Genomic DNA, 24,159 nt, shown 5'->3' with positions numbered 1-24,159 from the left:
GAGTGCAACGCGTGCTTTCAAGCGAAAGATCCATCTTATCCCTTGTTCGGACTTTTGCAGGGGTCAGCTTTGAAATGTAAATGAATATGGAAAGGTTGTACCTTAGCAATAGTACCGTTTTAGATGTGATACATTCCAGTTGCTTGATAGCTGTTTGCCGTTTATAATGCCAAGCATGTACGATCCCTTTCCGATGTTCTCGAGCACGTGATATGGTCCTTCCCAATTCGGTCCTAGTTTACCTTCGTTCGGATTTCGGGTATTGATGGTAACTTTTCTTAACACTAAGTCCCCAGGCTTGAAATGGCGGAGCTTGGTTCTTCGATTATAATATCTTTCGATTCGCTACTTTTGGGCGGCCAATTGGACGAGAGCAGCTTCTCGTCTTTCGTCCGATAATTTGAGGCTGGTATTCATAGCCTCGTTATTTGATTCTTCCATCGCGAATCGAAATCTGGTACTGGGTTCACCAACTTTGACTGGTATCAATGCTTCGGACCTATATACTAAAGAGAATGGGGTCGCCCCGTACTGGATTTTGACGTCGTCCGATATGCCCAAAGGACTTCGGGCAAGATTTCTCTCCATTTTCCTTTAGCGTCGTTCAACCTCTTCTTTAGGTTTTGAATGACAGTTTTGTTCGTTGATTCGGCCTATCCATTCCCACTGGGGTGGTATGGCGTCGATAGTATCCTTCTTATTTTATGGTCTTCGAGGAATCTTGTTACTTTGCTGCCAATGAATTGTTTTCCATTGTCACATACTATTTCGGCGGGTATCCCGAATCGACATATGATATGATCCCAAATAAAGTCTATAACTTCTTTCTCTCTTATTTTCTCGAACGCTTGCGCTTCAACCCATTTAGAAAAATAGTCAATCATAAATAAAATGAATTTGGCTTTATCTGGGGTCGATGGCAGAGGATCGACGATATCCATTCCCCATTGATTGAGTGGAGTTACTTTTCGGGTTGATGGATCATTGGTGCAAACCTTTGACATTTGTCACATTTACGAACAAATTCCTTTGCATTTTTGCCCATATCGATCCAATAATACTCTGCTCTGATTATTTTTCGAACTAATGTATCGGCACCAGAGTGATTCCCGCAAGTGCCCTCATGCACTTCCCGTAGGATGTAATCGGTATCTCCCGGACCCAAGCATACTGCCAACGGTCCATCGAATGTTCTTCGGTACAGCATTCCGTCCGAAGCCAACGTGAATCGAGCAACTTTAGTCCGTAGGGTCCTAGAATCTTTAGGGTCTGATGGGAGCTTTCCGCTCTTTAAGTATTCAATATACTTGTTTCTCCAATCCCAGGTTAAGCTTGTAGAATTTATCTCAGTGTGACCTTCTTCGATTACCGATCTCGAAAGTTGAATAACATTCCCCGAGCCCAAGTCATCTACCTCGACCGACGATCCTAAATTCGCAAGCGCATCGGCCTCATTATTTTGTTCTCGTGGAACATGCCGTAAAGTCCATTGTTTGAAATGGTGCAAAGTGACAAGCAGTTTGTCTAAATACCTTTGCATTCTACCTTCTCGAACTTCGAAGGTTTTGCTTACTTGACTCACCACCAGCAAAGAGTCACAATTGACTTCAATGACTTCTGCTCCCAAGTTTCTAGCTAGCTCGAGACCTGCAATCATGGATTCATACTCGGCCTCGTTGTTAGTCAACATGATAGTTTTAATAGATTGCCTAATAGTGTTACCTGTGGGTGGTTTCAAAACTATGCCCAGCCCGGACCCTTTCACGTTCGAAGCCCCGTCCGTAAAAAGGATCCATACCCCCGATGATGTACCTAATTTCAACAGGACTTCGGGTACGAGGGTTGGCATGAAATCGGCCACGAAGTCTGCTAAAATTTGAGACTTGATGGCCGTACGGGGTTGATATTCGATATCATACCCACTGAGTTCGACGGCCCATTTGGCCAGTCGGCCTGATAACTCGGGTTTGTGCAAAATATTACGAAGCGGGTAAGTGGTTAATACGCATATGGGATGACATTGAAAGTACGACCTTAACTTTCTAGAGGCGCTTATTAGTGCAAGTGCCAATTTTTCTAGGAGCGGATATCTAGTTTCCGTTTCTCCTAAGGTTCGACTCATATAATAAACGGGGAATTGCGTACCTTGCTCTTCTCGGACTAGGACACCGCTTACGGCGATTTTCGATACTGCCAAGTACAAATAAAGTTTTTCGTCTGTTTTTGGAGTGTGAATTTGTGGTGGGCTTGATAGATATCATTTTAGTTCCTCTAATGCTTGTTGGCACTCCGGGGTCCAAGCAAAATTGTTCTTCTTTTTGAGTAGAGAGAAACTTTTGTGACTTCGATCAGATGATCTCGAAATGAACCGGCCTATGGCTGCAATCCGACCCTTAGCCTTTGTACGGATTTCACGCTGTCCACAACGACGATGTCTTCGATGGCCTTGATTTTATCAGGGTTAATCTCGATTCCCCGATTTGACACCATGAAGCCGAGGAACTTGCCCGAACCGACCCCGGAAGCACATTTTTGGGGGTTGAGCTTCATGTTGTATTTCCTTAAAATTTCGAACGTTTCCTGCAAATGGGTCAAATGGTCCTCTGCGCACAGGGATTTAACTAGCATGTCATCAATATAAACTTCCATTGATTTTCCTATTTGTTCTTCGAACATTTTATTTACTAGGCGTTGGTAAATAGCTCCTATATTTTTTATCCCGAAGGGCATCACATTATAACAATATGTTCCATATTTGGTGACAAATGAAGTCTTTTCCTAGTCCTCAAGGTTCATCTGGATTTGATTATACCCGGAATAGGCATCGAGAAAAGTGAGAATCTCGTGGCCGGCCGTGGCATCGATCATGTGATCGATGTTGGGCAGCGGAAAGGAATCTTTGGGGCATGCTTTGTTCAAATCTTTATAGTCCATACACATTCTAAGTTTGTTCCCTTTTTTAGGCACTACAACTACGTTGGCTAACCATTCGGGATATTTCACCTCCCGAATGGACCCTACTTTGAGAAGCTTGGTTACCTCGTCCTTTATGAATGCGTGCTTTCCCTCGGACTAGGGTCTTCTCTTTTACTTCACCGGTCTGAACTTGGGGTCCAAGCTTAGCCGATGCGTCGTTATATCCGGTGGGATCCCTGTTATATCTAAATGGGACCAGGCAAAACAATCGATGTTATCGATAAGAAATTGAACGAGTTTCTTCCTGAGTTCGGGGCTCAACCCCGTTCCCAAGTATACCTTTCGCTCGGGCCAGTGCTTGATTAATGTGACTTGCTCTAGTTCCTCAATTGTTGATTTGGTGGCGTCGGAGTCATCGGGAATCATGAAAGATCGAGGGACCCTTTGATCGTTATCCTCTTCGATCTTCTGGTTATTTGGCTGGGTTGAAGCCGATGTCTGTGATTGCTATTTGGTGTCCCGTTCTCCTTCTGAGCCCGATCCTTTTACTTTTATCGGCGAAGGTGAGGACATTGGTTTAGCTTCCTTTTCCTTTGCGGTTGGTTGTTCTCCGTACACCGTTTTGACACCTCTCGATGTCAGGAATTTGAGGGCCTGGTGTAGGGTCGAAGGTACAGCTCTCATGTTGTGGATCCATGGCCTTCCGAAAAAGGCGTTGTATCTCATATCGCCTTCGATCACGTGAAACTTTGTTTCCTGGATGGTTCCGGCCACGTTTATTGGTAGGATTATCTCGCCTTTGGTGGTTTCACATGCCATATTAAACCCGTTTAGAACCAGAGTTGCGGGTACGATCTGATCCTGCAGGCCGAGCTGTTCTACAACCTTCAATCGGATGATATTGGCCGAGCTACCTGGATCGATTAACACACGCTTAATTTTAGTTTTATTCATGAGTATGGATATTACCAATACGTCATTATGAGGTTGGATGACCCCTTCTGCATCTTCATCATCAAAGGACAAAGTCCTCATAGGTGCGTAATCTTGAGTCCGAGATCACTTTTCCCTCGCAATCGATATTTTAGTGCGTTTAAGCACTGGTCCCTGAGGGGTATCGATGCCGCCGATGATTATGTGAATGACGTGCTGCGATTCTTCTTGCTTGTTTTGCTTGCTAAAATCCCTGTTTTTAAAATGGTTCTTCACCCTATCACTCAGAAATTCCCGAAGGTGCCCTTTGTTAAATAAGCGGGCTATTTCCTCTCTTAGTTGTCTGCAATCTTCCGTTCTGTGGCCATGGGTACCATGATATTCGCACGTTTGATTGGGATTTCTTTGGGCAGGATCGGTCTGCATGGGTCGAGGCCATTTAGTGTCTTTGATGCGTCCGATAGCCGACACGATAGCGGATGCACCAACGTTGAAGTTATATTCTGATAATCGAGGTGCTTCATAGGATCGGCATATTTATCAAAGCCGCTCTTACTCATAAGTCCCCGAGAATTTTGCCCTCGATCAATCCTTCGATTATTCCGAACTGTATTGCGTGCTGAACCGTTGTTCACCCGATCTGCGACGTACGGTCGATATCGATCTCTGCTCGACCTTTGTTCTCTGTCGATCTCCTTTTGGTTTTTAGTAGCTGTCCTGTTCTGATACACGGGTTCATACGGAGCTCCCAACTGATCATCCTCGACCCTAATTTTCGATTGGTATCGGTTGTGTACATCTGCCCAAGTTATCGCTGGATACTCGATCAAATTTTGTTTTAGCCGATGTGATGCTGTCGAACTTAGCTCGTTCAACCCTTGGGTGAAAGCTTGTACGGCCCAATCGTCTGTGACCGGTGGTAATTCCATGCGTTCCATTTGAAATCGGGATATGAATTCCCTCAGCATTTCATTCCCCTTCTGCTTTACTTTGAAGAGGTCTGATTTCCTTGTTGCAACCTTTATGGCACCAGCATGTGCCTTTACGAACGAATCTGCTAACACGGCAAAAGAATCGATGGAATTTGGTGGTAAATTGTGATACCAGATTATCGCTCCCTTCGAGAAGGTCTCCCCGAACTTTTTCAACAACACAGATTCGATCTCATCATCTTCCAAATCGTTACCTTTGATGGCACATGTGTAAGAGGTGACATGTTCGTTAGGATTGGTCGTACCGTTATATTTGGGAATTTTGGGCATACAGAATTTTTTAGGGATTGGTTTTGGTGCCGTACTCGGGGGAAAAGGCTTTTGTATGAATTTTTTTGAATCAAGCCCTTTTATCATTGGTGGAGCCCCCGGGATTTGATCGACCCTGGCATTGTATGTTTCCACTCTCTTGTCGTTGTCTTCGACTCGTTTTGTGAGTTCTTCGAGCAATTTAGTAATTACGGGAGTAGTCCCCGATTCTTGCTCGTTTGATTTCACTATGGCGGGCTCTGTTCTGGGGATGATTTCTCGAAGTGGATTGGAATCCGGTCTGCTTTGTGCGTGAGTTTGGCTCTGTAACTGAGCTATCGCTACTTGTTGGGCTTGTAGCATCTCGAAAATCATGCGTAAGCTGGCCCCAATTTCCCCCATGTTTTGGGTGTCTCGGACTACGGATCGAGTACCGCCCTGAATGCTTCTTTCCGGTTCGGAATGCTGATTCGCCTCCAAAGCTATTTGTGAATTGACATCCAATGGTATTTCGACTCGAATTTCGGGTACTTCGATTCGAGCCTCGGTGCCATCGTTAATTGGCCTTCCGGCCCCGGGTGCCAAGTTGTTGGTTTCATCTTGAAGGCCGGCTTCGTGGTCGATAGGTAAAGCCATTGCTGATTTGAAGTTGCAAGCTGGCGTGTACTTTAGATTTATATCAAACGATCATTGTTACCCTTAGCCCCACGGTGGGCGCCAAACTGTTTACCGGAAAATTGGATAATGTTAGATTTTGTGTGTGGTTCTAAGGATATGCGATACAATTCGATATAAATCATGTAGAGAAATAGAGATTCGTGTATTCTTGACTATGAGAATGCAAATAATGGGCAACAAGAATGAATAAGATAAAATAAAGCAAGCACAAAGAGATATCTTTCAATATGAGAAGTAATTTTTTTGTCTCTATTTTATAGCTTACAAGGATTCCCCCTTTTATAGAAGAAGGTCATTACAAAAAATAATAAAATAAAGTATATAGTGGAAGGCCCATAATGACTTGTCTCTTTCTTGATTCTCGCCAAGATTCTCTCTCTTAGTACGGTTGCAACGGTTCTTGTCTGTGAGCTCGATACTGGTTCGAACTCGTTACTGGGTCGGGCCCTTCAGTCTTGGCTCGAGTTCGACCTTCGAGATGGGCGTCGCGCATTTTCGACCTCGAAGCAGTGCCTTGCGGATCGATTCGCTCACGGGCTCGATAGGGTCATCGAGCCGACTCCTCGAGCGACCTTCGGGTTCGAGACTCGTTAGTACCGACTTCGGAGCTCACTCCCAAAATCTCATTCCGAGTTTTTAACACTCGAACTCGATCACTCGAACTCGATCGAACGTAGGAAGGTCGAAATCTATTTCGACCGTATACACATAGTATTAGTTTATCGCCTCCATTCAAACTCTCTATTACTTATTCTGTGTTCAAACCAAAAAAATCGTACCAAAAATTGCAAAATTCATTTAATGTTTGATTGCTTGTTAAGTTGTCATACTCTATTTAGAGAATAAAACACCATATAGATACTCACTATCTTAAGTTTGGTGTTACCTATAAGTACTCAAATTATTTATCCTAGTTTTGCTTATAATAACTCCACCAATTTTTCACGGGCAATTACATATAGATTTATGAACCAAAGATTAATGAGCAACTTTTGGAGTCACGAAATCTTGCTTTGACCACTTTGACATAAATTCTACTATTACTCGTATGGGTATTTAGTCTTTAGTCTCACTACACTACACACGTGTCGTTAGTACCATCCTTTTTTTTTTTTTCATAAAACATTGCAACATCATTAATTAATGCATTACGTATTAGTTTGGCCAAACTTATCCAAAGGCCAAAAGTGTTTTTTCCCCAAAAATACTTTTTTTCCCCAACTTAAGGTATTTGGCCAAGATTTTTTTTAGAAAAAAGTACTTTTGGGAAGAAGTAGAAGAGTTTCTGAAAAGTAAAAAAAAATAGTTTATCCCTAAAAGTAGAAGCAATTTTGACTTTTTTTCTTATCAAAAATACCCTTAATAAAATATAGTATATACCAAAATAATCTTACTTATTTTAGACCTAATACTTAGGATATTAATGTATAAGTATTTTTTCTTATTTTTAGAATAACTTTCTAATATATAGTGACTTCAAGGTGAATGCTTTTATATTTGTTGAATAATTTTTTAACATATTTAAATCATCTTAAAAAAATTAAAGTGATTTTTAATTTTATTTTTATATTCTATTTAAATAAAATAAAAAGATTTAATTATTGTATTAATTTTATTTTTATATTCTATTTAAATAAAATAAAAAGATTTAATTATTGTATTTAATAATTTTCTTTTGATATTATTTATTTACTTATAACATTAACTATTAAGTAAATCTATTTATGTCCTTATTCGTAATTTGATACTTAAAAGCACTTTTTGAAAAGTTTGGTCAAACACAAATTATTGCTCAAAAATGATTTTCAGATTGATTAGCCAAATACAAATTGCTTCTCTCCGAAAGTACTTTTTAGAAAAACACTTTTGGAGAGGTTGCTCTGATGGTAAGCAAACTCCACTTCCAACCAAGAGGTTGTGAGTTTGAGTCACCCCAAGAGCAAGGTGGGGAGTTCTTGGAGGGAAGGATGCCGGGGGTCTATTGGAAACAGCCTCTCTACCTCATGGTAGGGGTAAGGTCTGCGTACACACTACCCTCCCCAAACTCCACTAGTGGGATTATACTGGGTTGTTGTTGTTGTTGTTGTTACTTTTAGAAAAAAATATTTTTCAAAATAAGCTGATTTTTCTACCTTGGCCAAACAAACTATTAGTCTGTGCGTAATATTGGACGAGCCTCTAACATTGAATAATCATAAAATAATCGTCCGATTAGTATTATTATATTTTTGTAATGGTATGATTTTATCTTTAATTCGTTTAGTACGAGGAATAAGAGATAATTAATCCAGAGATTAAATTTGAAATGAGTTTATTCCACGTTTGATTGGGGTAGAATCTGTGTTATCCCAAAATTAATTATTTTTATCCTTATAAAAAAGTTGAATAACTAATTCCGAAATAATTAATTATGGGATAACTTGTTCCCAACCAAACATATTCTTTCCCTACCAATATTAGTATGTAGTACAATTTCTGTTGATAACAAGTGTCACACTTTGACTAGACATGGTACAATAGTAGTTCTTTTTTAGTAGTGATGAAAATTAAGGGTGTTAATGGATATTTAAAAATCGACTAAATCGATCGAATTGTACCGCACCGAATCAATTTTTAGGTTTCTTTTAATAAAACCGTAGGTTTTTATATAAATCTATAACCGTACCGATAATTAAGGTATGTTCTTTATTTTATAAAAATAAATCAAAAAAATACCGAACTGTACCGAATAAATTTACATGAAAAAATATATTTATATATTATTTAAAATAAGAAAGCATTAAATTTTTCCTTGGGCCTTGAAATTATGAAACGGTTACAAGCCAACAAGTAATTAAACTTAAAATCCTAATTCCCAAACCTATTATACTACTCCTACTGAAACTAAATTATTTCCAGCATATTCACTAGCAAGACACAAGATATTCTAGCGATTATGAGTAGCAAACTATAATGTATTGAATATGTTTCTTTTCGTATGAATTAAATTTATATTTTTGAATATTTAATCTTCTATAGATTTTATTATTGAGTCCCATCTTGCTTAATATTTTTTCACTCGTTTGATTTATATTTTTTTTTATCTTTGCTTAGTTTTTTTAACGCTGCTATAGAATAATTTATGGGTCTATACTCTGGCCATTTTTCATGTTTTTCCATTCATTACCCTTTAAATAATAAATTAATTTAGAAAGTTTTGCTAAATTCTATAAAAGTATGTATGTTATTGCATCGTGTTTCTACTAGTGACTTTTAAATGACATCTAAAAAAATACCGAAAATTAACCAAACCATGCCGATACCGAAAAGAAACCAACATGATTGGTACGATTTCTAAAAATCTAATTTTGATCGTACACGGTAGAATAACCAAAAAATTGGTAATATACAAATTTTATAAAATAACAGCCGATCCGCCAGAGTGACACCCCTGATCAAAATGACGCGTTTTTTTCCCCATTAACTTTGGGCTCCTCTTTTCCTTCCCACTCAAAGACCAGCTAAGTCCACACTCTCACTCTCTTCCTTCTCCGGCCAACTTTGTTTCTACACTTTCTTCCGCCGGCGATCATTTTCTCCGGCGAAGCCCAGCGGTAGGTTTTCCCTATTTCTTGATTTTCTCCTGTGTGACCAAAACCCTAAACCCTTTTACTGATTTTAAACTGGTGGGGTTTTAATGCATTTTGTGTCATAAAGAGACCCTGATTCCAATATTCTTTCTATTTCCTTTTTTTTTTCTGGTTAATTCATGCTTATGTGATCACACTCATGCCTTTCACTTTCTTTATATTTTTCTGAAAACAAAATTATATAAACAAGAAAAGATGTAGTGTGTGTATGTGTGTTATCGTTTTCCAGGGTTTGAGTTTCTTGATATTTCAGTAAATGGGGTTTTCTTTTTCATTTTCTTAATGTTCTTGTTAATAGCCTTGACCCTTCTTCTGCGTTATAAAGAAAGGATAGATGTATAATGTTACTTTTGATAGAAGGGTTTTCAATTTTCACCACCCTTCTCTTATCATAAAACGGGTCTGAAAATAATACTATTGCTTAAACCAGTGTTTTTGAGAGCGAGAAGCGCAATAAAGCGACAGGGGCTCGCCTCCGCTTCAAAAGCGAAGCGCACACGCAATTCTTAAAAAATATAATGTAAACCTTGCAAAGACACAATATAAATAATCAAAAAGTTCAATTTAAAAACTTAAAAGTAGGTACCACAAAATCCTCCATAAACCATAGGGCAAGCAAAATCAAAACCACTAACTTACTAGAATCAACATCTTATTCTTTACTCTTCTTGTTCTGTTGCAGCAAGAATAATTGTGGAAAATAGATGCTGGTTTTAATTTGTGAAGAACATAGGGGATCATTGAAGATAGAGTGTTTAATATCTCATTATTTGTTTTAGATTTGAATTGAATTGGCGTGAGTGAGTGTCTTTTGTGGACTTACATTTGGTTTCCATTGCCCTTTGTTCCCTTTTGTGTGTTCTGTTCGTAGAGGAGAGGAGGCAATAATAATCTATATAGGTTACAAATCAGTTAGCCAGTTGGCCTCTTCTATTTATTATTAATATATGAGAACAAATCTCAGAGAAAAAACTTTGATTTCTATAAAATGTTAATTTCATGTAGAATGCTGGTTATTATCTCTTAGTTATGGGCATGATTGGAGCGTAACAAAACATTTAGAAGTGGTACTTTGGCATCATATATGCACTACACTTAATGTTTTGGGGTTTGTGCTCTTCAAGTGAACTTGCATTTTCTTTTTCCTTAATTTATTTTTCTGATTATCTTCCTTTATTTCTGGTCCTTGAGAAATTTCAATTCTAGATATGCTAATTTGAAGCCTTACTATTTGTCTGCTGACTATTAACTGTTCAATTTTATATCAGCTGGTATCTGTGTGTATTGGAAAGGACTTAGGTGGTTATTAGACATTATACCCTTGTCACCAAGTGTATATTTGTTTATGTTTACCCTATTTTTTCTAATTCTCAGCCATGCATGTCATTTGCATGTGATGGAGCAATGTCAGTGAAACGCTAGCTATGTTTTATTTTCTTGTTTCTCTGACACTGATGATAAACGGTGATTTAATGTTATTTATGATCACACCATATCATATGTGTTTATTTCCAGCTCACAGTTTCATCCAAAGATGAGTTCCAGCAAAAGGGTTGGGAAGTCATCAGCAAAGCAGAAAGCTATCTGTGAAACAACTACACCAACGGTTGATGAGATAAGTCTAGGTGTTGGAGATATGGGCTTTAACTCTGAACAAAATGATGGATGGGAAGTGTGTGCTAGGAAATCTAAGAACAAGGGTGGAAGCAGTGCTGGGAAGCAATGGGTTCCTCAGAATCCCAGTCCGAAAACTTGGGGAAACCAGAATACCAAAGCTTGGGGTCATCCAGATGTCGTTCAGAAATTGGGAATGCATAACAGTGTTGGACCAGGACGGGGTTCTAGGAATAACTGGTCTACACCTATTGATCCTCGAAAACCTGCTGGCAGAGAAAACTCCAGGCCGCAGCTATATGACGGAGGTTTTGGTAATTGCTACACCCCTTCACCTGCTGCAGTTCCTCCTGCTCTGAAGAATGGATGGGATTGGTCTGCTAGAGCTGCCTCAACTGATCCCAAGGAGGACCAAGATGCTTCCCCTGTCGTTGATGATGTTAAGGGCAGTGAACATGATGGCGAGGATAATGAATCGGATTTTCTTGATGAAAGTGATGATGACCTTCGGAGTGATGACTTTGACTCAGATGTGGCTGAAATGAGTTATGAGACGCGCAAGAAAAATCGTTGGTTCAAAGAACTTTTCGAATCTCTTGACAGTTTGACTGTTACTGAGATTAATGATCCTGAACGACAGTGGCACTGCCCTGCATGCAAAGGTGGTCCAGGTGCAATTGAGTGGTTTACAGGGTTGCAGTCACTGATGACCCATGCAAAAACGAAAGGAGTAAGGGTTAAAATACACAGAGAACTTGCTGAACTTTTGGAGGAAGAACTGCGTCAGAGAGGTACTTCTGTTGTACCTCCAGGTGAAGTGTATGGAAGATGGGATGGCATAGCGTTTAAAGATAAAGAAATAGTGTGGCCACCAATGGTGATTATCATGAACACGAGGCATGACAAAGATGAAAATGACAAGGTAGATGATGATTTTTGTCTTCTACTTGATATACTTTTTATTTAACACTTTATTGGCTGGATGTCTAATACTATCTCTCTCTCTCTCTCTCTCTCTCTCTCTCTCTCTCTCTCTCTCTCTCTCTCTCTCTCTCTCTCTCTCTCTCCGAGCCGCATTTCTCAGTGGATTGGAATGGGAAATCAGGAGCTGCTTGACTATTTTAGCTCTTATGCTGCTGTCAAGGCTCGACATTCATATGGTCCACAAGGCCATCGTGGCATGAGTGTATTGATTTTTGAGGCCTCTGCCGTGGGATACATTGAGGCTGACCGTCTGAGTGAGCATTTTTCTGAAAATGGAAGAGACAGAGACGCATGGGAACGCCGTGCAGCTCGTTTTTATTCAGGGGGGAAGCGTCTGCTTTATGGTTACATGGCAGAGAAAAGAGACATAGACAGCTTTAACCAGCATTCACCTGGTATTTGTGATTATTTTCTTTTTGAACAAACTGTTGTACTTCGGAGAACACTGATCTTCCCTGTAAGTAACAAATATGTTGATTAAAGTTTGATTTGCTGTGTGTGATTTATAGCGAAATCGAGGTTGAAGTTCGAGATGAGGTCATACCAGGAAGCTGTCGGAAATCCAGCGAAGCAGATGATGGAGGATAATCAACAGCTAAACTGGTTCAAGAACAAAGCTGCTAAACACCAGATGCAGGCTAAAGCTCTTGAAGAGTCTCTCACTCTGGTGAGTGAAAAGCACCGTCAGACATTGGAAGAGAACAAGATTGTTAGATTGAAAACAAAAATGCACCATGAACAGATCAAGGAAGAGGTATGTAAGAAAATGACAGATATGGAAATGTTACTTGCTCACCATTTGATCAATTATTCTGAAACCTTGAGATGTTAAAGGCTGCAGTAACTGACCTTGATGGTGCCTTGCTGAGTTCAAATGTAGAATAGGCTGTTAATGTGTATTCACTGAAGTGCAATATCTTATCTACTGAGTTTATACTAGCTTTAATCTCGATTCCAGAAGATGCTTGTATTTAATTAGGGACAGTTTATACAAAGCTGTGCTTTCTGAGTCATTTCATCCTTATTTTGTTTGTCCGTCTATTTTGCTATTGTTTATCGTGATGCTATTATTTATCTCCTTTTCTAGGATAAGAAATGATAATGGATTTCATTTGAATGTAGGGAGGATATGGTGTTCATTGTTTGACTAGGAACCTGTTGTGGGACCTCTTCATATATTTAAATGATATATTCCTTGATATTAACTCTTTGTAATTTCTGATATTAAATTCCATATAGCGGTTTTTATGAATGTTTGATAAACTGTCTGTATGTTGCACATATCACGTCCTAAAATTGCTACTACTGACACTAGGACAACTTTTTCTTGCTTGACATTCATTTAGTCATAGAAGTCAATCGTATAACTTTTCTTTCCCTCTGCATTTTGATTTTGTTTTTTTCATATCCTTTGTGCTTCTTTTTTGGGGAGCAAGCAGCCATCAACCCTTTCTTGTGCTTTTAGAATGTTGTCCTCTACCTTAATTTCTGTTCTCTACATACAATCTTAATCATATAGTTATACTCTCTGCAGATGGAGTACCAAGAGCAGTTTTTCAAGGATCAGATCAAAATAATTCACGATGCCAGGACTGCTGAGGAGGACAAATTTGAAAAGGTACAGCAGGAGCAGCGTGAGATGGTCCAACAATCTAATGCAAATACTTCCTCGGTTGAGGATCATCGTGTGAGGTAAAATATTCTTTTGAAGGCTTTATTTCGGTACCTGTAGTTTGGTAGCTATGCTGTGTTACATCTGGAACTAAATCAGACAAACCAGATCTTGTTAATCCCCTGCTCTGTGTTATGGATAAGAAATTTGTTAGGACCCATTTGGTTTTCACAGCATGAAAAATTAGTGGCTACACCAGGGGCACAGAGACAAGATGCTACAGGTTTCTTTTTTGGGCCACGTTCCAACTTCCGCAAGTTGCAATTTTGCGTCTAGATTTATTCATCTCCAGATTCCTTCTTGAATTCTTTTTATTTCTAATTTGCTCGGACTCTTCACTTTCGGTGCCCGTGTCAACACGACGTGGGTACGGGATCCGTACCGGATATGGTCAACCAATTTTAGGTACTTTGACCAAAATTGACGGAGTAATTCGGGAGAGAAAAAATGATCTTTTAAATCAAAAGCTAGGGTAAAATTGAAGAAAATGGAATACTTTGTATATAGAAATTTCTATGTCAGTCCTTTTCCTTTAATCTCCTCGAATTCTTCTCTTGATTAATATTTTCTTTTTCTCGGAATACCTTGCAAGTTTTTCACTTAATTTAGACATACTTTTATATCTCTATTTTTAGATATTTGAATTGGTTTTAGCCGAATCATCGCACCCATATCCATACCTAGATCCATAGGTCCGAATCTTAAAATTTAAATCATGAACTATCCGGCCTCTAGATCCACACCCGTATCGTACACCCGCACCCGAGTTCGAGCAACTTACTTTAGAATAAATTCTTTTCTTCTTTGAAAATACTGATTTTAAAATCACATGGAAGGAAGTTGTCTTGAGAGACCTACAAACTTTTGGAATCAATATATGTAATGTATCTACTAGTTGGGAATAGGTTTTAGTCTTGTTAGAGAACTTCTAATATTATTGTTATTGTTGTTGTTATTATTGTTATTATTTATTATTTATTATTTATTTAACTTGTTTTTCACTTTTATTTTATTTGGTAGGATGATTTTACATGAGTTGAGCTTAAATCGAGAAGTGAGGATTCATATAGCCGGCCCAAGTTGTTTGGACCAAGGCTTAGTTGTAATTTACCTTTATGAAAGCCTAATTATTGTTGCAGGGGTTTAGTGTTTTTTTTTTCCAAAAGACAAACCCAAAGATCTCCCAAAACCAAATCCAAACACTCATTTCTTTTGCAAAGAAACAAAATCAAAACTATTTCTCCTAATACTTGAGCAAAAGTGAGTCGTTTCCCAACCTAGACGCCCACTTAAGCTTTATTATAGTTGGTTGGAGCTTCTTTGGCCAAGAAAAAAAGTACTTTTTGATAAATTTAAGGTGTTTGGCCAAGATGAAAAAGTACTTTTAAGCAATAGCAGATTCAGTTTTTCTTCCAAGAAGCAGAAACAGAAGCAGAAAATTAATTTATTCAAGACCAAAATAACCTTACAATGAATTTATATTTTTCAAATTATCCCTCATTATTTTAATTTTCTTTTCCTTTTATTTTCTATTTCTACTATACCTTTCTTCTCTTTTTTATTTTAATCATATTTTTATTCTCTTTCTCCTATTTCTTAGAGTAGATTTTAAATTTATAATGGAATAATATATTTTGATATATTCAAATTATTATGTAAACAATAAGTAATACCAAATACTCAATGTTATTACTTTGGAATAACTATATTTTATATTTTTACTTTACGTTTGATATTTTAATTGAATTCTTTTCTAATAAATATTGGATTTTTTTGGTTAAATAATACTAATTGCAAATTGAACCTTTACTGTCCTTTATCATAATGTGATACATAAAGTACTTTTTAAAATGATTGGCCAAACACAATGAGCTTACAAAAAGTACTACTTCAATGAATTAGCCAAACACAAAGAGCTTACAAAAAGTACTACTTCAATGAATTAGCCAAAAACATTGCTATTTTGCAAAGGTATGTAATTTCATGACATTTGCCATGACATAATATCCATTATAACAAATTTGTGGTTCATGACATTTGCCATGACATAATATCCATTATAACAAATTTGTGGATCATGACATTTGCCATGACATAATATTCATTATTAGGCCAAGGATTTCTTGCTATAAATAGAGGAGTTTCTCGTCATTTGAAAACACACCAATTCAAGAGCTTTTCACTCTTGTCTTTCTTTCTCCTCCTTTATTTCATTATAGAGTATTTTGTAAGAGAGTGTGTGTTGGGAAACATTTGTGTGAACCCTTTCTTTGGAGTGATCTTGTGAGGTTATTCTCTTGGGGTATTTGGTAATTAGAGTATTTACTCTAATTTTGTACTCTTGTTGGTATAGTGAAATTGCTTCTCTCCGCTTGTGGACGTAGGTTACCTTGACCGAACCACGTTAAATTTGTGTCTTCTTTATCTTCTTTAATTGCCGTTATTATCAACTTCCATTGTCTTTGTTATTGTCATTATACCGTTGTTTGACTAAATTCCGCACTACCCTGTTTCCCGATACTAACAAATTGGTATCAGAGCCAGATCTAACCGGGTTAGTGTAAATAGCCAAAATGACTCAAACAAAGTCTTATATTGAGAAATTTGACCGAAGTGCGAACTTCAGAATGTGACAATTAAAGATGGAAGCTATCCTAATTCAGGATGGCTTAGATTTGGCACTGCAAGGAAAGGAGAAGATGCCAGATAAAATGACGGACGAGGAGTTTACCGTCATAGACAAAAAGGCAAAAGCAGGTATTATTTTAAATCTTTCAAATGAGGTTTTGCGTGAAGTTGCAGCAGAAAGCTCAGCCAAAGGCATATGGGAAAAGCTTAAAACCTTATATATGAAAAGAACAGTAGAAAACTAGGCTTTACCTCAAGCAAAAACTCTACACTTTTCGTATGGCTGAAGGTACCTCTATACTTACTCATCTTGATACTTTTGATTCTCTTCTTATGGATTTAAGTAACATAGATGCTGAAATCAAAGATGAGGATCAAGCTTTGTTATTGCTTGTTTCCTTACCCCAGTCGTTTAAACATATAAGAGATAATATGTTTTATGGAAAGGATAATATCTCTTATAAAGATATCAAATCTATTTTGAAATCAAAAGAACAAATAGATAGAGATATTACTGGGGAAACTAGTGGGAACCAATGGGAAGGCTTATTCATAAGAGGTAGATCCAATAAGAAAGATTCAAGTAGTGAGAAACCTAAATCAAGGTCAAAATCCAGATACAAAAATGTCATGTACAAATATTTTCATAAGAAAGGTCACATTATTTCTGAATGCTTTAAATTGAAAAACAAAGAAAAACATACAGAAAAGAAAAATGAGCACAAAAATACTGACACTGCTGAAGCAAGTGTAGCTGCTGATGAGACTGAGAGAACTATTTTTTTAGCAGCTAATAATAGTTTCAAATCTAACAATGAGTTTAGATTCGGGTTGTTCTTATCATACGTGTCACAGTTGGGATTTATTTACCACATATGAATCTATTGGAGGTGGAGTTGTCTTGATGGGCAACAATGTTGCCTGCAAAGTTATTGGAAAAGATACAGTCCGAATCAAAATGCACGATGGTGTGGTGAGAACTCTCACCGATGTTAGACATGTTCCTGACTTGAAGAAAAATCTCATCTCTTTGGGCACTCTAGAATCTCTTGGGTGCAAGTACACAGATGAAGGTGGAGTTCTGAAAATTTCTCATGGTGCTCTTGTGATCATGAAAGCACGCAGATCTGGTACGTTGTATACTCTTTTGGGATCTACTGTTACAGGTGCTGCTGCAGTTTCAATATCAGATAAATCAGATTCTGACATCATCAAATTGTGGCATATGCGATTGGGGCATATGAGTGAAAAAGGTCTTTCCATCCTCAGCAAAAGAGGTCTCTTATGTGGCCAAAGTACCGAAAATATGGAGTTCTGTGAACATTGTGTGTTCGGGAAACAAAAAAGAGTCAGCTTCAAATCTCCAGCAATTCATAGAACAAAAGGTACTTTGGATTACATTCATTCAGATCTTTGGGGTCCTTCACGTACCCCATCAAAAGGTGGTGCCAGGTATATGTTAACTTTCATTGATGATTATTCAAGGAAAGTTTGGGTTTATTTCCTGAAAAATAAAAGTGATGTTTTCTTAAATTTCAAACAATGGAAAATTTTGATTGAGAAGCAAACAGGAAAATAGGTTAAGCGGCTTAGAACAGATAATGACTTGGAATTTTGTAATGATGAATTCAACGAATTTTGCAAGAATGAAAGAATTGCTCGACATCTTACTGTGAGAATGACGCCTCAGCAAAATGGTGTGGCAGAAAGGATGAATAGAACTCTTTTGGAAAGGGCTCGTTGCATGATTACAAATGCTGGGTTGACAAACGCCTTTTTGGGCAGAAGCTATCTTTACAGCTTGTTATATTGTCAACCGAGCTCCTTCTGCACCTTTGAACTTTAAGACTCCAGAAGAAGTGTGGTCAGGTACTCCTGCTAATTATTCTGATTTAAAGATATTTGGTTGCCCTGCATACATGCATGTAAATGATGGAAAATTAGAGCCAAGGGCTAAAAAGTGCATTTTCCTTGGGTATGCATCTGGGGTGAAAGGATACTGACTATGGTATCCTGATCCCATGGCACCAAAGTTTATAATTAGCAGAGATGTAACCTTTGATGAATCCTCTATGTTACATTCTAGAAAAGAGTCTTCTAGTTCTTGTGATACAGATAAAGGAAAGTGTACACAAAACCAGGTGGAGATTGAGGTTGGCATTCCTTCTGAGCCAAGCTCATGAACTTTGGAGCAAAATACAGTTGAAACTCCTGAAGTTGAACCAGAAGAAGAGGAGGAGTCTTCTATAGCCAAACATAGACCAAGAAGAGAAGGTAAACAACCATTAAGGTTTGGAGATTATGTTGCATTTTCTTTTTCAGTTGCACAGGAAACTGAAGAAATTGGAGAACCATCAAAATATTCAGAAGCAGTTTCTGGTGTTGACTCAGCCAAGTGGCTGATTGCAATGAATGAAGAAATTGAGTCTCTCCACAAGAATGGTACTTGGTCTCTTGTGAAGCCGCCATCAGGAAAAAGAATTGTTGGTTGCAAATGGGTCTTCAAGAAAAATGATGGCATTCCAGGGGTTGAAGATGCGAGGTATAAGGCACAATTAGTTGCAAAGGGCTATAGTCAGGTACAAGGAGTTGATTTTAATGATATTTTCTCACCTGTTGTTAAATATAGCTCTATTCGTGTCTTGCTTGCCTTCGTTGCCATGTATGATTTGGAATTAGAACAACTTGATGTTAAGATAGCTTTCTTACATGGCGAACTTGAGGAACAAATATACATGCATCAACCCGAAGGATTTGAAATTGAAGGAAAAGAAGATCATGTTTACTTGTTGAAGAAATCCTTGTACGGATTAAAGCAGTCTCCAAGACAATGGTATAAAAGGTTTGATTCCTTTATGTTGGGTCATGGTTGTTCGAGGAGCATGTATGATAGTTGTGTTTACTTCCGGAAGTTAAATGATGGTTCATTTGTGTACCTATTATTATATGTTGATGACATGCTCATTGCTGCTAAGGATTTAACAGAAATTCACAATTTGAAAAGTCAGCTGAAAAGTGAATTTGAGATGAAAGATTTGGGAGCAGCTAAGAAAATCCTTGGCATGGATATCAAAAGAGATCGAAAAGCCAACAGGCTATTTCTGACCTAGAAGAAGTACTTGGAAAAAGTCTTGAGAGGTTTGGCATGAAAGATGCTAAACCAGTTAGTACCCCTCTTGCTGCTCATTTTAAGTAATCAGCTGCTCAGTCCCCGCAGTCAGAGGAAGAAGAGAGGTACATGGCACAGGTTCCTTATTCCAGTGCAGTCGGCAGTATTATGTATGCAATGGTTTGTACACGTCCAGACATTTCACAAGCAGTGAGCGTGGTAAGCCGGTATATGGCTTGCCCTGGTAAAGCACATTGGCATGCTGTGAAATGGATTCTTAGATACTTGCGAGGTACTTCAAATACATGTTTGGAGTTTGGGAGAAATACTAACACTTTGGTTGGTTTTGTAGACTCAGATTATGCAGGTGATCCTGACAAAAGAAGATCACTGACAGGCTATGTATTTTGCATCGGTGGTTGCGCTATTAGTTGGAAAGCTACATTACAACATGTAGTAGCTTTATCTACTACCGAAGCAGAATATATGGCAGTGACCGAGGCGATCAAAGAAGCTTTATGGTTGAAGGGTCTATTTGCGGAACTCAGTTTACACCAAAGTGGTATTACCATTTTCTGTGATAGTCAAAGTGCCATTCACTTGACTAAAGATCAAATGTATCATGAGAGGACGAAGCACATTGATATAAAGTATCATTTCATCTGAGAAACCATTGCTGAAAGAAAAGTCTCTGTTCAGAAGATCAACACTAGAGACAATCCTGCTGACATGTTCACAAAACCTCTTTCAGTGTCCAAGTTCAAGCTTTGCCTGAACTTGATTGGCATTTATGAAGAATGATTTTGCCCATTGAGATTTTTGCGGAGAAGGTGGAGCAAATTTACTATATATAAGCCGAAATTAGGCCAAGGTGGAGATTTGTAATATGGCTAAATTTTCATGACATTTGCCATGACATAATATCCATTATAACAAATTTGCGGTTCATGACATTTGCCATGACATAATATTCATTATTAGGCCAAGGATTTCTTGCTATAAATAGAGGAGTTTCTCCTCATTTGAAAACACACCAATTCAAGAGCTTTTCACTCTTGTCTTTCTTTCTCCTCCTTTATTTCATTATAGAGTATTTTGTAAGAGAGTGAGTGTTGGGAAACACTTGTGTGAACCCTTTCTTTGGAGTGATCTTGTGAGGTTATTCTCTTGGGGTATTTGGTAATTAGAGTGTTTACTCTAATTTTGTACTCTCTTTTGTACTCTTGTTGGTATAGTGAAATTGCTTCTCTCCGCTTGTGGACGTAGGTCACCTTGACCGAACCACGTTAAATTTGTGTCTTCTTTATCTTCTTTAATTGCCGTTATTATTAACTTCCATTGTCTTTGTTATTGTCATTATACCGTTGTTTGGCTAAATTCCGCACTACCCGGTTTCCCGATCCTAACAAGGTACTTTTTCAAAATGCACTTTTAAACAAAAGTTCTTTTCACAATAAACAGTTTTTGGCAGATTGGCCAAAGGGGCTCTTAGTTTCTTTGATCTCTCTGTGTGTTGCAAGGGAAATCTAGACCTGATATTACGCTTTTTGACATGTTTATCTATAAAATTGATGCTTTCAGATACCTCCATGCCACCTGTATCCCCATTCTTTTTGAGAAACCGTAGGTTTGCCACACTAATGGCTGTTGACGGATATACTTCGAGATTTTCCTTATATATCACCTATGATTTGCATTTCAGGGCAGAGAGAGTTGCAAAATTTATCAAACTTCAGGACAAGGAAATGGAAGAGTTTGTGGAAGAGAGGGAGAATCTGATGAGAAGTCATGAAGATAGGATAGCTGAATTGAGACGCAAATACTGGGAAGAGGAGGTTGAACTTGAGAAGAAATTTGACCTCGAACTGGCTAAGCTCATGGAGAAGTACTCCCCAAAGCAATCTGAATAGCAATGGCTCCATGTGACCCCCAAGTATTCAAACACCGTAGTAGCTTTAAATTTCTGATGAACTTGGGATGCTGTATTCAAATACCTTTGAACTAATTAATTATAACGTTGCACTTTCAGACATGTTTTCAGGGGTTTTTGGGTTGTGAAAACCTCTGTCAGACTGTCACCTTATGTTTTGACCACTTATACGGTGGCTAATTCTGGTCTGATTATTACTTGTCAACTGAAATTTTTTTGTGACCGACTTGGTTCGTTGATCGATACCATACCAGGATGCTTGCCACAAGCTACTTTTGCCAGTGAGGAGCGGGCATTTGCTCTACCCTATATAAGTAATGCTTAGGCATATGATTTCATTTTGGGGTAGGGGGATTGAATTTCATATTGGGAGTGGCCGAAGTACTGCTCAACATGAATTTGGCTTGTCCCACCTTTTCTTTCTTCTTTATATATAGGCAAAATACCTAAACTGTACCCTAAACTTGTTTGTAAAATTTGGTTGCACACTGAAACTTTACGGTCTTCCATTATTCTTGTTTTTAGTGAATTAATACCACCTCAAAAGTTGATGGGGAAAGTATTTAAATATAAAGAAGAAAAAGGAGTGCGTTGAAAGTTTAAAACTGAAAATGCGGGACCATCTTCTTAATTTTGGATTTTTTTTTCTTTTCTATATAATATTTAAAATTTATTTACCTTAATTGTCTTAATTTTATATATTACCCGCTATAAATAAGGTTTTACAATTTATATACAATCAATCTATTATTAGTGTCTTAAATTATGTGGTTTAGTTACACCCATATGCTTTTTTTCTCTGCTCTCCTCTTCTTTATTCTCAGCCGCCTAATGTTAATCTATTCCAGACTACGTTATACATTTCAGAGGACAACTATCTAGAAACAAAATATTTTAATGCAAAATTTTGATTATTTGCAGCGTGATTGGCGTCCATCGAGATTCAGATCTTAGACTTCCATTATTGTCATTTGTCACTTGCGTGGTTCTATATACTTAGACAATTTCTTTTATATTAACTGACATGTCACACTATTGAGGAAAAAGGCTTATGAGGTTTCGCCGTTTGGGGAGGGAGCTGTTCAGTTGCAAAGTGGGTACTAAGTCATACTTCACGTTGAATGCTTGTAGTTGTAGGAATATGGTATTAGTCAAATTTTTTAATCTCTAATGCTGCAAGTTGGTGAATTTAATCAAGAACTTAATCAACTTGTTATGAAAAAGTATACAAATTTGATATATCTACAACAACATATAAATTAAAAATAAATTTTATATAACTAATGATATAATATACAACTTATTTATAATTTATCTTCAACTTTCACACATTATTTTTATCTAGTTAAATACAACTACAATATCATACAACTTGAATACAAATTTTATACAATATGTCATTTGTATGTATTTTGTATATGATTTATATATATTTTGTATATGGTGTATTCTTCTTCCTCTTTGAAATTCCAATCAAAACTTTTTCTCTTAATACAATTTTGATACATACCAACAACTTTATGTAAAAAGATAGTACTTATATCTTAAATATAAATTTTATACAACGATTCATACATTATACAACTATTTTTTAACTTTCACACAACAATTAAATAAAAAATATATATAACTATAACAGAATACAATGTAAATACAACTATAATACAACTTTAATACAATTCATACAATATTGTATGTCACATGTTTTTTCTTCTTCTTCTTCTTCTGAAATTCAGCCAAAATCAAGTCTAATCTTCACCAAACACCCTCAAAAATGAGATATAAACTCCAAAGAATATTTTCAATTATTTGCAACAACACCTAATCCAAATAAATAATAATTTTTGAAAACCCAAATTTGAATTCAAAGCTTCAGAGCTTTTTAATGGTTGTCAATGGTGGAGAATTAAATACCTTCAAAATTTATTGATTGACAATTACAATTCGAACATCAATTATGCAACATGAAAGAGAATTGCTAAGTTAAAACTCTATATTATAACAATTGAAATTCATTGATGAATTTCCTAGGAAAAAAGAGGATAAAAAGCAGAGAAAAACGAAGGAAGAAAAATGGGGGAAAGAACAGAGAAGGAGAGAGAGAGAGAGAGAGAGAGAGAGAGAGAGGGAGAGAGCAAGGATATGATTCCCTATTCAATTCCTAATATAAAAGGATACTCATTAATACTAATTTGTATATAATTGGTAAATTGTATATGTCCATATAATTAAGTTAAAAAACTTGATTAAAGAGGGTAATAAAGTTTCATATATAGTATAAGAAGGTAAAAATCCCCTTAATTTTTAGTTCATTATCTTTGAGTATATTTAATAAATGGGCACCGTTCCTTTTATTTTCATTCCCCACATTTCCAATCCCTTCTCTTCTTCGCCCCTAGGAAGGATAGGCGGAGCGGGTGTTGTACGGGTTCTGTCTTAATCCGCAAAATTTACACTCGCCCGCCTCGCAGATTGTTTTTTAAATTTTGCCTCTTTTTTTGTTTGTTTATTTGCTGGTAGTTGCGTTATATAAATATGCCACAAACATCTACACAACATCTTGCAAGACTGATTAAAAATAAATTTCCGTGGGAGTAGGTTTGAAAGCTATTGTAAATGGATCACTAGATTCTTGTCACTTTTTGGAACGTCTGTAACTTTCTCTGATCATCGAGAGAGATGAGTCGTCGTGTGTCGAGAGAGAGAGAGAACTTGGCTAGGTCAATATAGTGAAATTGAGACTAGGTTTTTTAGCCTTTATGTGTGTTAGTTCAAAAAGTTAAATCCCCAACCCGTAACCCACGAAATTGAACCTGCCCCTGCCC

The 24,159-nt window shown here is 37.4% G+C and overlaps 1 protein-coding gene across 2 annotated transcripts; it reads left to right on the top strand.

Annotated features, from left to right (window-relative positions):
* Window positions 1–9,181: 9,181 nt before the first annotated feature.
* LOC107764764 (protein SUPPRESSOR OF GENE SILENCING 3-like) lies at window positions 9,182–21,556 on the top strand. Of its 2 annotated transcripts, XM_075241470.1 has the most exons (6): window positions 9,182–9,361; window positions 10,913–11,933; window positions 12,096–12,390; window positions 12,505–12,749; window positions 13,530–13,687; window positions 21,107–21,556. In XM_075241470.1, the coding sequence occupies exons 2-6, from the start codon at window positions 10,932–10,934 to the stop codon at window positions 21,312–21,314; spliced, it is 1,908 nt and encodes a 635-aa protein (XP_075097571.1). In that variant the 5' UTR covers window positions 9,182–9,361; window positions 10,913–10,931; the 3' UTR covers window positions 21,315–21,556.
* Window positions 21,557–24,159: the final 2,603 nt, after the last annotated feature.

Source organism: Nicotiana tabacum, chromosome 21, assembly GCF_000715075.1.
Source record: "Nicotiana tabacum cultivar K326 chromosome 21, ASM71507v2, whole genome shotgun sequence".
In the NCBI taxonomy this organism is placed as follows: domain Eukaryota; kingdom Viridiplantae; phylum Streptophyta; class Magnoliopsida; order Solanales; family Solanaceae; genus Nicotiana; species Nicotiana tabacum.
This window is presented reverse-complemented; position numbering and strand designations above follow the sequence as displayed.

Coding starts and splice junctions, on each gene's coding strand:
- LOC107764764 (XM_075241470.1), top strand. CDS start 10,932: ATGAGTTCCAGCAAAAGGGTTGGGAAGTCATCAGCAAAGCAGAAAGCT. Junction 12,750..13,529: donor ATGAACAGATCAAGGAAGAG/GTATGTAAGAAA, acceptor TACTCTCTGCAG/ATGGAGTACCAAGAGCAGTT. Junction 13,688..21,106: donor GTTGAGGATCATCGTGTGAG/GTAAAATATTCT, acceptor TTTGCATTTCAG/GGCAGAGAGAGTTGCAAAAT.